Raw genomic sequence first — 15,624 nt, forward strand, 5'->3', positions numbered from 1 at the left:
CCATTCAGATAAATCCTCTATCAGTTCTGAGTGTTATTCTATCTGTAAATTATTGTTGTTCTAATCTTGGTTGTGCGAGGAGGTACGGTGCGTCCACCTATTCCTCCATCTTGCTGAAAGTCCCTGCTTCCTTATATTCTAAATCACTAATTTGATTCTCAGCTTCATCTTCATCTGAAGACTCCCTGAAAGTTATTCTTCCTCTCAGTTAGTGTATCCTCCATTTATGACTGGTTCTTTGTTATGTTTCCTTCGCCCTTTTTCAGGTTGTGGAAGTTCTCACTAAGTTCCTTGAGCATCCTTATAACCATTGCTTTGAACTCTATCTGGTAGTTTGCTTGCATCCATTTTATTTAGTTCTTTTTCTGGAGATTTCTTTCATTTGGGACCTGTTTCTTTTTCTCCACTTCTTGGTTGCTTCCCTGTGTTTCTGTGTATTAGGTGGTGCTGCTGGGTCTTCCAGACTTGGTAGAGTGCCTTGTGTAGTAGGTGTTCCGTAGGGCCTAGTGGCACAGCCTTTCCAGGTGAGAGAGTAGCTCACCCATGTTTTCTTCTAGTGCACGTGTGGCTTCATTTTTTCTTCAAGTGGTTCTTTGATCCATTTGGAATTTATTTTGGTGTGGAGAAATGGACTCAATTTTATCTTTTCCCATGTTTATTTTATTATCTCCATATCATTTGCTAGAAAGTCCATCTCTTATGCACTAATTTAAGATGCCACTTTTACTGTGTACTAAATATTCATGTGCACTTCTATCTGTTTCTTATTGATTTATACTCATTACACAGTTTTAAGTAGGGAGACTTTATCTATGCTTTTAAAATTATACATTTATTTTTAATATTTAAGAATATGCAGATTTAGAATTACGTGTTTAATTTTATTTTATTTTTAAGTATATTTTATTGATTATGCTATTATAGTTGTCCCATTTTTTTCTCCCCTTTATTTCCCTCCACCCCCGTGCCCATCAGCATTCCCCCCACCTTAGTTCATGTTCATGGGTCGTACATGTAAGTTCTTTGGCTTCTCCATTTCCCATACTATTCTTAACCTCCCTCTATTTTTTACCTACCCTTTATGCTGCTTATTCCGTGTACCTTTTCCCCTATTCTCCCACCACCCCCTCTCCGCTGATAACCCTCCAAATGATCTCCATTTCTGTGATTTTTTTGTTCCCGTTCTAGTTGTTTGCTTAGTTTGTTTTTGTTTTTATTTTCTTTTTAGGTTCAGTTGTTAGTAGTTGTGAGTTTGTTATTTTACTGTTCACATTTTTAATCTTCTTTTTCTTAGATAAATCCCTTTAACATTTCATATAATAAAGGCTTGGTGGTGATGAACTCCTTTAACTTGACCTTATCTGAGAAGCACTTTATCTGCCCTTCCATTCTAAATGAAAGCTTTGCTGGATAGAGCAATTTTGGAAGTAGGTCCTTGCCTTTCATGACTTCGAATACTTCTTTCCAGCCCCTTCTTGCCTGTAAGGTCTCTTTTGAGAAATCAGCTGACAGTCTGATGGGAACTCCTTTGTAGGTTACTGTCCCCTTATCTCTTGCTGCTTCTAGGATTCTCTACTTCATTTTTACCTTGGCTAATGTAATTATGATGTGCCTTGGTGTGTTCCTCCTTGGGTTCAACTTCTTTGGGACTCTCTGAGCTTCCTGGATTTTTTGGAAGTCTATTTCCTTTCCAGACTGGGGAGGATCTCCTTTACTATTTGTTTACATAATTTTTCACTTGTTGCTCTTCCTCTTCTCCTTCTGGTACCCCTATACCTCAGATGTTGGAACATTTAAAGATGTCCTGGAGGTTCCTAAGCATCTCCTCATTTTTTTGAATTCTTATTTCTTCATTCTTTTCTGATTGGATGTTTCTTTCTTCCTTCTGGTCTGCACTCTTGATTTGAGTCCCAGTTTCCTTCCCATCACTATTGATTCTCTGTACATTTTCCTTTATTTCACCTAGCAGAGCCTTCATTTTTTCATCTAATTTGTGAGCAAATTCAACCAATTCTGTGAGCATCCTGATTACCATTATTTTGAACTGTGCATCTGATAGGTTGGCAATCTCTTCATTGCTTTGTTGTATTTTTTCTGGAGCTTTGACCTGTTCTTTCATTTGGGCCATTTTTTTTTGTCTTGTTGCACCTGTTACATAGTGAGGGGCAGAGCCTTAGGTGTTCACCAGGGTAAGGTAACCTGCCTCGCTGGGTTGTGATGCTGTATGTGGGGCAGGGGTCCAAGAGGGAACAATGGCATTTGCTGTGCTCTCTGTCAGATTTCAGTCCCCTTTGCTGCTTCCCACAAGCAAACTGGGTCTTTCTGGTGCTGATTCCTGGGTGGGTGGGCTTGTGTACATTCTAGGACCCTGTGGGTCTCTCCAACAAACTCTCCTGTGAGGCTGGGAGTTCCCGTTCCCCCTTTGTTTCACCTGGTTAATCTGCACTTGAATGTGGGACCGCCCAGTCCACCGCTGCCTTGCTGGCCAGCTGCAGCCTTGCAAATCTGTTCCACACTCCACCGCCTCACTGGGTCCACCAGCTGCCGCCTTGTGCGCCCTGGTCTGCTAGCCCCACCTTGCTGCTAGTGCACTCCCCTCCGGCTGCCCAACTACACCCCTCCTACTGGTCTGGATAAATATGTCTTCTTTAATTCCTTGGTTGTCGGACTTTCATACAGTTTGATTTTCTGCCAGTTCTGGTGGCTTTTTGTTTTTAAATTGTTGTCGTTCTTCTTTTGGTTGTGCAAGGAGGCACAGTGTGTCTACCATTGCCTCCATCTTGGCCCGAAGTTCCTCTCCTCATTTTTTAAATTCTTGTTTCTTCATTCTGTTGCAGATGAATGTTTATTTCTTCCTTCTGCTCCAGACTTTTGATTTGAGTCTCAGTTTCCTTCCCTTCACTCGTGATTCCTTGTGTATTTTGCTTTATTTCGCTGTGCAGAGCCTTCCCATTTTCCTATGTTTTGCAGTCATACTCCACCATTTCTGTGAGCATCCTGATTACTAGTGTTTTGAACTGTGCATTTTGTCGGTTGACTATCTCTTCATCACTTAATTTTGTTTTTGGAGTTTTGATCTGTTCTTTCATTTGGGCCATATTTTTTTGGGTGCAGCTGTTAATGTTGTAAAGAGTGGAGCCTTAGGTATTCACCAGGGTGGGGCAATCCAGGATGCTGCATTGTGGTGCTGTATGTGGGAGAAGGGTCAGAGAGGAAACAATGCTGCTTACTCAGCTTTTGGTTGCCTTTCAGTCACTTTATCCACTACCCACAAGCAAATTGGGTCATTCTGGTGCTGATTCCTAGGTGGGTGGGTTTGTGTACATTCTAGGATTGCTGAGCAACCCCCACAGGTTTTTTTAAGTCAGAGGTTTTGAAGCTTTATTTCTCCACACCGGACCCTGGGTTGCATGTTCCCCAGTTGTTCCTCCTGGTTTATTTGCATGCAAATGTGGACTGTCCAGTGCGCTTTGCCTGCCCTGGTCCTCCAGCTGCTCTCTCCACCCTAGCTGCCTGTGTCTATTCATCCTACCAGTCTGAATGAGTGTTTCTTCTTTAACTTCTTGGTTGTCAGACTTCCATACAGTTCAATTTTCTGACAGTTCTGGTTATTTTTTGTTTTTAAATTTGTTGTTGTCCTTCTTTTGCTTGTGCAAGGAGGCAAAGTGTATCTACCTATGCCTCCATCTTGGCTGAAGTCCTATGTGTTTAGTTTTAAAATATGTTTACTTACCCTGCTGCTAAAATACTGCAGGGAATCATGTTTAAAAGCCACTTTGTTATCCTAAGAACTTTTTAATATATGTTCTGTAAAGAGTATGCATATTATTGGAATTATCCAGGTTGGAAAGATCAGCATGATACATTAGAATTTGGGATGAAGGGTATAAGATGGTTTTCTGAGACCCTGGAAAAGAATTTCTCACAGGACTTTTGATATGTAATATTTGTTTGAAGATTTCAAACAGTGTATCATGCCTTTGTTTTTATATTTCCACTAAACTCTCTCTCTTTTTTTATCTTTTAGCTCCATGTATGTGTTTGGTGGATTCAACAGTCTCCTCCTCAGTGATGTCCTGGTATTTACCTCAGAACGGTGTGAAGCACACCAGAGTGAAGCTGCCTGTGTAGCAGCAGGGCCTGGCATCCGATGTGTGTGGGATGCAGGGTCATCTCAGTGTATCTCCTGGGAGCTGGCAACAGAAGTACCAGAAGAAAAGTTAAAATCAGAATGTTTTTCCAAAAGAAGTATGTTTTTTTCTCTTAAAATATAATTAACTTGAAATCTCATTTTGTCTAAATTATGAAGGCACTTAGCATATGTATACTTTTTTAGGTTCATGTTATCATCCAAAAGTATTCAGTAATAACTTACACAAAGGTTCTATGGGAGATTGGTTTGTAAACATCTTTGCAATGGGTGGGAACATGCCCTACAGCTCCAGCAAGTTGTCTGCAAATCATAGAGACGTAAACCTCCTGAGCGTGGCTTAGACTTTGTATATCAGCTCCAGAACGTGGCTGCATTTTGTATGAGGAAATGCAATCCAGTGATTTTTGTGTGTGTTGATGGCAGTATTGTATATCTGCTCTGTCACAATATGGTAGCTCCTAATCACATGTGGCTATAAAGCACTTGAAATGAGACTGGTGTGACTGAAGAACTGAGTTTTTTACTTTAATTAATTTAAATTAAAAACTCCATGTGGCTAGTGGCTACCACTTTGCCTTATGCAGTGCTAATGTTAAGGGTGAGAAGAAGAGGGCCAACCAAAACAGCTGTGTTGGGGTCGATTGTTCTCATGGATAGAGGTAAAGTTGCTGCTGTCTTTGCAAAGTACAATTCTTTTCTAGCTTTTCTAGTTCAGCACAGCAGTGATAGTAAGATAGATAGTTGCTGAGGATGCATAGTGAACCCTGCTTCTAAAACTACCTCTTGTGCTTTCCAAGCTTTCTTCTTGCCTACTTAGCTTCTTACCCTTATGCTCTGACATTTAGCACAATGCAAAATAATACGTGAGAAATTCCATTAAGAGTAAGAAAAATGTGCCCTGGCTGTGTAGCTCAGTTGGTTAGAGCATCTTCCCGATATTCCAAGGTTGTGGGTTTGATCCCCAGTCAGAGCACATACAAGAAGCAACCAATGAATGCATAAATAAGTGAACAACAAATTGATGTTTCTCTCTTTCTCCCTCCCATCTTCTCTCTCTAAAAGTCAATAATTAAAAATTTAAAAAGAGTAAGAAAAATGTCTCTGTAGAATATTTTTTTCACTTCAATTAACTTAAATATGTTGACTGAATTTTGTAGCTATTAGGGCTGGTGCACCAGTTATCATGACAGTTATGGTGGACAGAGGCAGCTTTCACTCTTCAACTGAACATAAATCCTCAGTGAGGACACCCAGACAGCCTTCTAGGTTCACTGGTGAGCTGGCGAGTGCTGGAGAACTGAGATGGCCAGAACCTGGAAGGTTTAGTCCCTGTCTCCTAAAAAGGATAAAATCAGTGACATAGTAATTTTTTAACCAAATTTTAGAAAATATTTTATTTATTTACTTTTAGAGAGAGGGGAGGGAGAAAGAGGGAGAGAAACACCAGTGCGTGAGAAATACATTGATTGGTTGCCTCTCACATGCCCCCGATTGGGGATTTGGCTCGCAACCTGGGCATGTGCCCTGACTGGGAATCAAACCAGCAGCTTTTTGGTCAGCAGGCCAATGCTCAGTCCACTGAGCCACACCGGCCAGAGTTTAACCAAATTTTTTAAAGTTCAAGTTAAATGTGCAAGTTTACAGGATATAATGTTCTCTTAGCTTAGGTGGTTCATTATGAACCCATTTTATATGAACTCATCTCAAGTGTTGCCTCCCTGGTTTACTCTGCCTTCTGTTTGGGCTCAGTCCTTGGGGTGCTGACCAGGGCAGGAAGAACAAGCCAAGGAGCAGGGTGCTGGAGTCTTTGTGAAGATGGCCCTACTCTTTCTTATCCATGGATGTCATCATGTGCCATGTCCACAAGTGATTCAGCAGATGAGGCAATATAGTTGTGCAGCTTCTCTTTTGTTGCTAACCTTGACCTGTCTGGGGTCAATGGGAGATGCAGCAGGTCTGTGTAGTAGCCTAGAAATTCTCAAACTTACATCTTTGGATTTACATATATGCCGTACAAAATGCAGCTTAGCCTACTGCCTCCTTTGGGGTTCTGTGGTGCTTGCTGCCTTCTTCCTGTGTCCAGATCAGTCTTGTGTTTATAGCTGGGAGGAATGGCTTGCTCTCCTACCTTACTTTGGCTCCTCAGGAAGCTCCTGGTGTTCATTCTGTTGGTAGTTGTTTTTTTTCCTTGGAAAGAAAAGCATTTAAAGAACCAGAGCTCTTATCTTGCTGTTGTTGAATTAAATTAGTCTCTGTTGTTCACTTTCTGTGTACTTTTATAGGGAGGGAGTGGATGCAAAACTGTTTTTTCAGATTGTTTACTGATTTCTAAATCTATTTTATTTTAACACGACTTCACCGATGTATTTTCCTACCAGTTGAGCTCCTTGTTTTACTTCCCAACCATTGTTACTTTTTTTTTACTTGAGTCTCATTGTGCTCAACAGCAATTGTAATGTCCTGTGACTTTTCTGATGAGAAACTGTCCCGATTGATGAGTTTTTCTTCTCTTTGTAGCTCTTGACCATGACAGATGTGACCAGCACACGGATTGTTACAGCTGCACAGCCAACACCAATGACTGCCACTGGTGCAACGACTATTGTGTCCCTAGGAACCACAGCTGCACGGAAGGCCAGGTCAGGGGCCGCTTCTGAAGGATTTCAGAGGATGGAACAATCCAGAGTGGGATAATGTGTAGATTGTAATGTGTGTGTTGTAAATACTGGTCCAGAGTTATTTGTAAAACCTTCAGTGTAGATTTGGATTTTATTATTGCTCAGATTTTCTTTTGGGAAGGGATGCTCTGTGCATTTTCATATAACAAAGGTCCTTGTCACAGAATTGACATGTGTTGTTTTGGATAGAAGGGCTAGTGTTTTGAGTGACCCTCACTCCCTAACATGGCTGTGGCTAAACACTGGAGCCTTGGTGTAAGGCTTGGTGAGCCCTACCTGTGCAAGGTTTTAGAAGCATGTTAAAGCTTGAGACTAAAACTTGAGATTTATTTCCACAATTCAGTGTGGCTGCTACACATTGAGTTGCGGAAATAAATCTCTTTGTCTTATGTTATATCTTGGCTTAGCGTAATTACCTGTAAAGTTCACCATTTGTAATTGTTTATTTAGGTTATAAGGTAACAAAGATGATGACTCAGCTTTTAGTTTTTGACAGTTTATATGAGACATTCTTTGTCAATCTATGAAGCAGTCTGTCAAATATGAAGCTTTTAGCCTGTTTGGGAGGCATTTGAAAAGCATTACGTTCAATGTTGCCATTTTACAGATGAGCAGGTTGTGGCATAGTATTTAGGAGTGTCTTGCTTCCTTGCTGGCTAAAGGCATGTCCTTGAGCAGAACCTTTCACTAAAGTGTTTCACTGCAGCGCAGCGTCATATGCGTCCTATTCATTTATGTATTTGCAGTTTGCTGCTTTAATTCAGTTTTTAGTGTCCTGTTTGTCCTCACCATGAGTTCTCTCTGTGGATATGAGAAAAGCTGTTGTCCGCTGTGCTCTAGGTCTCCATTTCCAGGTACGAGAACTGCCCCAAGGACAACCCTGCGTACCACTGTAATAAGAAGACCAGCTGCAGGAGCTGCGCCCTGGACCCGAGCTGCCAGTGGGAGCCCCGGAATCAGGAGTGCATCGCCCTGCCCGGTAAGCTTTACAGCAGTGCCTTGGGGTGTGCGTAGGTCCGGAGCCTTTGCACTCATGCCTCCCATACTGTGCAATCTTGGTCGAACCAGCAACGGTGGGCAAACTCATTTCACCCACTCATCTCCCATACCACTGTTGTGGTGGTGATATTTTTAAACAAAAATATAGTTCTGAAGTATGCTCTTACCATCCTTTGAAATGAAGTGAAATATCGTCTGCCATGGAGCATCAAATGACCGCTTGGCTCTGTAGCATCGAGCCCACTCCGTTGGCTTCGCCCTGCTCTATTGTGGGAACCTGGGAATGGAATGCAGTGGTCTCACAGCCAGTCTGCTGGGCACCTACTGAAGACTGCTTCCTTTTGACCACTGGGACTATCAGCACCTTCTGACGAGATTGTCAGCACCTTCTGACGAGACGAGGCGAGATGCCTGTGTCCACGGTGCCTCTTGGGGTGATCTCAAGCCCCACATACCTTCATTTATGACACTTCTGAAGTTCGGGATGATGAGTTAGGGGGTCTGAGGCTGGCCAGCTGTGACTGAAACGGCAGTGTATTTGCTGAACCGAGATATCCAGGAAGGGGGATTCCTGTGGCGCTGCACAGTATCTGTGGCATGTGCAGCCGGGCCCTGCGAGGCCCCTTGTCAGTGTCCTCTGGAAGTACTTGATTTCTCTTGCATGAATGGGCTTCTTGTTCTTTATCTCATTGCCTCTCAAACTTAAATGCACAGCAGAGTACCTGGGGATCTTGCTGTAAGTCCGATGCTGGTACAAATCTAGTGTGGGGCCCAGAATCTACATTTGAACAAGCGGTGACACTGATGCCACACTCTGAGGAGCAGCTGTTTATCTGCTCTGATATGGTCCCTAACCCATAGTACCCTTCATTTGCCTCACTGACGACTAATGAATGTGGCTGGTGGCATCCTGGGGTTACTGTGGTTCTGGAGACCTTGGCTCTAGTAAAGTTGCTTTGCTCACTCTCTTCCAGGAGGTACTCACGGCTTCCTGCGGTTCTTCGGGTGGGTTCAGGGCCCGCCCAACTGCAGATCACAGGCTCCCTCTCTGTGCTATGGCTGTATCGCCTTGGGGTTTTTTCTTCAAAAGAATCTTTTCACTTCATTTTTGGGATAATTTGTGCATTTGATTTTACCTTCCACTTGATGTGAAAACAGTGCAGCTTTTGAAGACTGTAGACTTGTTCCTTCACCAACTCATTTCCCATTCTTGCAGTTTTTAACCACGTCCTTCCAATATGCATATTCATTTTTTTTGCTCTTAGAATTTTAGTCTTGTTTCTAATTGTTCTTCAAAAGGAGATTTTTAAAATCCAGCACTGGCACCAAACAAGTATTTTCTTCGAAAACATGGGAGGGTTGACCTCAGGATATGTCTTTTGAGATCCAGGAAATATAACTGTGATAAGCATTTTTTAAATTCTTGTGTTCTCTATCTGGTCCTTAGTAAAGTGTCTGATACTCTCACCACATCCTAATAAGTACCTGCATTTTAGAGCCCCAAAACTATTTAGGTTTTCAGTAATTTGAATTAGTAACATAATTTTATGTGGTTTCTAAAACTGTTTTTCTTTCTCTCCCTCCTTTACAAAAGAAACTATCTGTGGCAATGGCTGGCATTTGGTTTTAAACTCATGTATGAAAATCACCACTGCCAAGGAGAATTACGACAACGCTAAACTGTCCTGTAGGAACCACAACGCCTTCTTGGCTTCTCTCACAAACCAGAAGAAGGTAGACTTTGTCGTTACGCAGCTGCGAATCATGCAGTCGTCGCAGAGCATGGTGCGTTAAAGCCCTCGGAACCCCAGTTTCCAGTACCCACTGTCTGCTGAGGGCGTGTGATGTGCTTGGCGGGGGAGTGCTGTGGGTGACTGTGGAACTGCCTGTCAGCTTCTTCCTTTAACACCTTTCTTATCTTGAAATTTTTAACACTTTATTAGTCATGTCTGTTAAAATATATTTGAATAATTGGACATGTATTGAATTGTAACATACATACCTATGCACACATCTTTGTGACAGCAGTAGATGTTTTCAGATCTGTTTTATTCCTAGGTTCTGCTGTGGAGGGAGGGGAGTGTCAATACCACTAGCTAGGTTGAATTAAGGCGCCCAAGTCTCTCAGGTTTCAGGTATTACTATAGTGTGTAATATGATTTAATGTTCACCACCCTAAGGAGTGCACATTTGTCTGCATCTTTCTTTAGGTCTGGCCAGCCCAAAAGGAGAGGGTACCTTACCAAGAGTTTCTAAGCACAGAAAGGCCCCAAGTTCTCTTTCCATCTGCTCAGTGCTCTGATGTGGCTTGTAGTTGACCTTCTATAATTACATTTGGTCTTTTTGAGTCCAAAGTCCTAGACTGTGGTCCTATCCTCAGATAAGTAGGTAGTCATAAGACTAAGCTCTCTTAACAGTGCTGGCTTTGCTACAGAGCAGGTTGAGGGGAATGTTCTTCTCTTCAAGGAGGGAAAAGCAATAGGTAGACTTTCTCAGGCACGGTCTTCTTCAGGTGAGGACAGGGAGTGAGGTCTGCATCCTGGTTACCTGTGGGCCCTGTATGCCCTATGGAGGGCAGTTCTGCAACTGGTAGGAGGTGCTCTGTATTTTTCTTTTCTCCAGTGAATCTCTTTTCCTTTTCCAGTGCAACTTTGGTATGGCATAGACACTCAAACATTGGTAATATGTTATAAATGTTTTTTTTACCTCAGGGGACACTGTGACCACATTTGATATTTTATATCTTGATGTTACCAGATAGTGGACCTGGCCCTGAATGGGTCTGCCTAGGGCTGGCTGGTAGTATGTGGGTTCTTGACTTCATGCAGGAAAGATTTCACAACATGAGTCCAGGCGACTGTGAGGGTATGTTTATTAAAGCTGGGGACAGTGAAACAAGGAAGGCCTTAGCATAGAAGAAGTAACAGGAGAGCCCAGGCTGCTTTAGCTCACTGGGAAGTGAGAGAAAAGGGGGCCTTGGGGACAGGTTCAGGGGTTAGCCAGGGGCGAGCTGCCGCTGCTCATTGTTCCCCTGGTTGCAAGTCTGCTGGGGTCCCTTAGAGTTTAGGAGACAAGGGCCTGTGAGGGAAGAAGAGGAGGAAGGGAACAGTGTGGGCCTGCTTCCCAGAGGGAGAGTGCCCTGGGTACTTTGTCTTGAGGGCTTTTCTCTTTTTAAGATTTTTTATTTGTTTGTTTTTAGAGAGAGGGGTGACAGAAGGGAGAAAGACAGGAAGAGAAACATCAGTGGGAACAATATCGGCAACCAGGGCTTGGACCTGGACTGGGAATTGAACTAGTGACCTTTCACTTTACAGGATGATACCTAACCAACTGAGCCACACCAGACAGGGCTGTCTTGAGGACTTTTAACTCTCTCTTGCAAGCAGGCATTTTAGAGGTCTTAGGGAAACATTTCAGCAGAATATTCATCACTTTTCCAAGTGTGCCAGTTTAGGGTAGTGGTCTCTACTGCTGGGTCGGTGCCAGGGTAGGGAGTTGCGAGTCACTGCAGCTGGTCCTGGCATTGCTGGCCTAGTCTTGCTGCTTTTCTGAGCCTGGGGCTGAAATACAACAGAGGCCTAGATGTTATCTCCAGGGAGGTGACCTTCCATGTGACTATAAATTGCTCAGCCAGCTTGATCAGCCATCTGTCTATTTCCCTATTCCACTTGCCAAGGAATTTTCCAAGCTTCTTACTCTCCTGCCTCAGTGAAAGCTTTTTCAAGTTCATAATCTCCATTGGAGACTGCTCATGTTGTTTGTTTTCTCTCCACCTGACCCCCCAGATACGGGTCTCTGCAGTGGTCTGTCCTTGGCTGTCAGCTTATCTCACCTGCAGTCTCCTCCCTCAGAAAATTGGTGGCTTGCGGTTTTCCTCATCACCAGTGATTCCCAATTCCATGTGCCTGAAAGAATAGCTGGTTGGGAGGGTTTAGCTATCCCAGCTGGCCACAGATGTTCTCTCTTCTTGTCCCTCTTCTCTCTTCCTCAGATTTTCTAGCTCTAGAAGGTTCTAGGTAGTCAAATTAGCTGGGACTGCCTTTACACAACAGGAATTCACAGTCTTGTGTTAAGCTGTAAATGAAGCTATAGGTTGAGACTGAGAGCCCAGGCTTATGCAGAAACAAGCAAGAGTACCCAACTAGCCTTTGGGGCAGAGGCAGGCTGACAGGCAGAAAAGGTAGCGCCTGTAGAGGAGGAGGAGTGAATTGGGAAGGTGAATAGGGAAGGGCTTTCTGTGCTTTGCTGCCTGCACATCCAAGATGAGGAGACTGAGGGATGAGCTGTGGGCTGGGTAGAAGGAATGTAGCTGGGTCTTGTGAGGAATTGAGGCCAAAACCTGAGCGGCCTTATCTGCAATGCTAATTGCTTCAAGTTTTATCATGAAAGCCAAGGGAAGTTATTGAAGGACTTTTTAAAAAGCATTAATTTTAATTATTTTCTTTCCTTAAAAATAATACATATTTCAAAGGAAATTTATAAAATATTAACATGAAAAGTAAAATAAATATTACTCATTACAACTAAAAATAACTACTTTGGATGTGTTTATTTCTTTTAGGTCTTTTAATAGATACTCATTTTTTCTCAAAAATGGAAATATATCATACATTTTGTTTTATAACTGCCAAAATTAGAAATATCTTTCATTTCTGGGCTAAACTTTGTACTTTATTTTAAAAGAATTTTTCAATGCAACTGGAAGGAAATTGCAGTAGAGCAGGAGTCAGAGACTCTCCTTATGGTTTACTGTCCTGTTAGAATTCCCTATAAAATTCAGTGCCCAGCAGTACCCCCAGGTGAAGGTGGGAATCTCCAATTATCTGAACTGGTCAGTGTCCCAAAACAGGCTTAGTTCATGACTCTGAGTATAGACGTATAACCAATATTTCAGAAATATTGTCAAGATGACGTCATATGTGAATAGACATTTAAAACAAGTTTAGGGGTAGCCATCTCTTCATAGCATTTGTCTTAGGATGTGGAAATTTTGGATCTTAATTATTGTTTTTCCATTAATCTCTTTGAAATGTTTGATATATTCTCTGAGCTGTATTTTTTGTCCTTTGCAAAATGGCGATAATTGAAGTGCCAAGCATGAAATGTAACATAAAAATGATGTTGGTCTATCCTACCGTGCAGTAGCTGAGTCAGCAAATAGGGAGGTTTTTCTGTATCTTTCTGGATAAGTAACTTAAAACCATTTAAGTAGCTATATTGTTATCTAGATGCCTATTTTGGTCAAGACATTGATTATATTCATAGCTGTGTCTTGTTTGCCTATAGGCCAAGCAGACCTTGACCCCGTGGGTTGGGCTTCGGAAGATCAATGTGTCTTACTGGTGCTGGGAAGATATGACCTCATTCACAAATAGTACAATACAGTGGATGCCATCTGAGCCCAGTGACGCCGGATTCTGTGGGATCTTGTCCGAACCCAGTCCTCGGGGCTTGAAGGCTGCAACCTGCATCAACCCACTCAATGGTAGTGTCTGTGAAAGAGAGGGTAAGTGTATGGGGAATTATGCATTTTGGAAGTTCACTGAAAGAGAAAATGTAGGAGGCATAGTGTTTATATGTATGAAATATTCATGAAAAACAGAGCATTGATTTCAAGTATATGAAGCAGAGTATAATCAAGAATTTTAAAAACAGAAGGACTATGGTACATTTACACAGTGGAATTCTATGCAGCAGAAAGAAAGAATGAGCTCCTATCCTTTGCAACAGCATGGACGGAATTGGAAAGCATTATGCTGAGTGAAATAAGCCAGGCGGTGAAAGACAAATACCATATGATCTCACCTTTAACAGGAACCTAAACAACAAAACAAACGAACAAGCAAAATATAACCAAAGACACTGAAATAGAGAACAGGCTGACAGTGACCAGAGGGGAGGGAATTTCAGGGGAAAAGGGGAAGGGTTTACAGGAACAAGTATAAAGGACACATGGACAAAAACCAAGTGGGGGGGTGCAAATGGGAGGGAGGTGGGGAGCACTGGGGGGGGTGGGCTGGGATGGGAGTAGAAGACAGACAACTGTACTTAAACAATAATTAAAATAAAAAAAAAGAAAGAAAAAAAACCCCAGAAGGATATAGTCTCTGGCTCTGAATAGTATGAGCCATAAGCCTAAACAAAAATAACTAACTACTCAAAGAACCTAATATTCTAATTAACAATCAGAATGATTGGTTTGTTGAGTACAAAAGTATTGCGACTGGCTCCAGAAGATAAATTTCTTGGTGTTGGCAGAGCAATGCTGTGGAAGAAAGAACCAGAAGTGCCAGTAAAAGCAAAGGAAAGGTCAGAACTGACAGTGGGGGACAAAGGGACAGCAGACAGAAAGATTGTGTCAGTGGGGAGAAGAACGATGAGAGCAGTCCTGCAACAAAGCAGAAGCAAGCCTGATGTGCCCAAGCTGTGCTTGAGTCCTGAGGGAACGAACATTGTGAGCAACTTCATGGGTTTGAATCTCTCCTCTGGGCTATATTTAGGCTTCCTAAAGGCAGGCATGGGGGCAGCACCTGCAGCACGCAGACCAGCCCAGGACAAGCGTCCTCCTCCTGCAGAGGGACTCACAAGTAATAGGTAGAATTTTCTGGGCACTTTTGGGAGACTGGACTCCATCATTTTAGGATGGTACCATATTGTAGGGAACACAGAGGTGTAAAGGAGAATTCATAGCACTGTAGGAGTCATTCTAAAGTTATGATTTCTAAACTTCCTGTAGGGGACCTTTTAGCCATTTGGATCCTGTGTGTTTTGGTGTATTTAGTGAATGCTGTGGTCTTTCTTTTCCAGAACATGCAAAGATATGATTCTGCATGTTCAAGTGGACTGTGAAAGCCCTGAAGTTCATTCTGGGTCCCCTGGATTGTAAGGAGCTTTAGAACCCCTACTTGAATGGAAAGATTACCTTGTTCCCACCTGTCTGTCCTTATGCTCTTTGAAAAGAAAAATATCTTTTCCCCCCAGATGTGTAAATATACTTGACTTAATAGTACAAGGTGACTCTAATGTTTCCTGTTTTCTCCTTCATTTAACATAGTCCACTGAATTGATTTCATGACATACTGGTGGGTCAAAACCCACACGGAAAAGCCTTTGACTTTAGCTGACATGGGGGGAGCTCTAAGTGTCTCTTGTGGGTTGACTTCCAGCAAACCACAGCAGCAAGCAGTGCCGGGTGCCGTGTGCCCTGAGGATGGCGTGTGGGGAGTGCACCAGTGGCAGCTCCGAGTGCATGTGGTGCAGCAACATGAAGCAGTGTGTGGACTCCAATGCCTATGTGGCCTCTTTCCCCTACGGCCAGTGTTTGGAGTGGTACACCATGAGCAGCTGCCCCCGTAAGTGAAACGTGAGCTCTAGGCACTAATTAGTGCCCTGTGTGCGAGTGACAACTGCTGCCGGGAGGCAGTGCTTTCAGCCTCTGAACAATTCAGGGACAAGACTCGACAGTCAGCTCAGGTCTGTCCATTGACTGCCTGATGAGAACCTTCACACAGCATTATGCACAGTGACACAAGGAAATAAATGTAAGATAGGTCTGTAGGTCTGTCTGTAAGACAGAGTACAGAGATAACTGCTCAACTTCAGTACCATATTGCTCATATAATAAGTGCTTTCCAGCAGGTGACCTCTAAGGTCCCTTCTGGCTCCAACATCCTGAGATTGAGAGAGAAGGGAGGAGTCTCTGCTATTGTAGACCAGGATACTGGGCTCTTCAAATTTATTATGTCATTTGAACAGTCACAATAGAATGGGAATTTTGACTCAACAGAAGTTGAA

At 42.8% G+C, this 15,624-nt stretch overlaps 1 protein-coding gene across 3 annotated transcripts in view; it reads left to right on the forward strand.

The window, feature by feature from the left end:
* Positions 1 to 15,624, forward strand: part of ATRN (attractin) — a 165,368-nt gene that overhangs the window by 69,612 nt on the left and 80,132 nt on the right. For all 3 annotated transcript variants that reach the window (XM_045833471.1, XM_045833472.1, XM_045833473.1), the window contains 6 exons: positions 4,028 to 4,248; positions 6,671 to 6,792; positions 7,672 to 7,810; positions 9,425 to 9,615; positions 13,117 to 13,336; positions 14,997 to 15,182. In XM_045833471.1, the coding sequence (XP_045689427.1) occupies positions 4,028 to 4,248; positions 6,671 to 6,792; positions 7,672 to 7,810; positions 9,425 to 9,615; positions 13,117 to 13,336; positions 14,997 to 15,182 (1,079 nt within the window). The remainder of the gene's footprint in view (positions 1 to 4,027; positions 4,249 to 6,670; positions 6,793 to 7,671; positions 7,811 to 9,424; positions 9,616 to 13,116; positions 13,337 to 14,996; positions 15,183 to 15,624) is intronic.

The sequence above is a fragment of the Phyllostomus hastatus genome, unplaced genomic scaffold (genome assembly GCF_019186645.2).
Source record: "Phyllostomus hastatus isolate PE091 unplaced genomic scaffold, TTU_PhHast_1.1 phas_contig_17, whole genome shotgun sequence".
Taxonomy (NCBI): domain Eukaryota; kingdom Metazoa; phylum Chordata; class Mammalia; order Chiroptera; family Phyllostomidae; genus Phyllostomus; species Phyllostomus hastatus.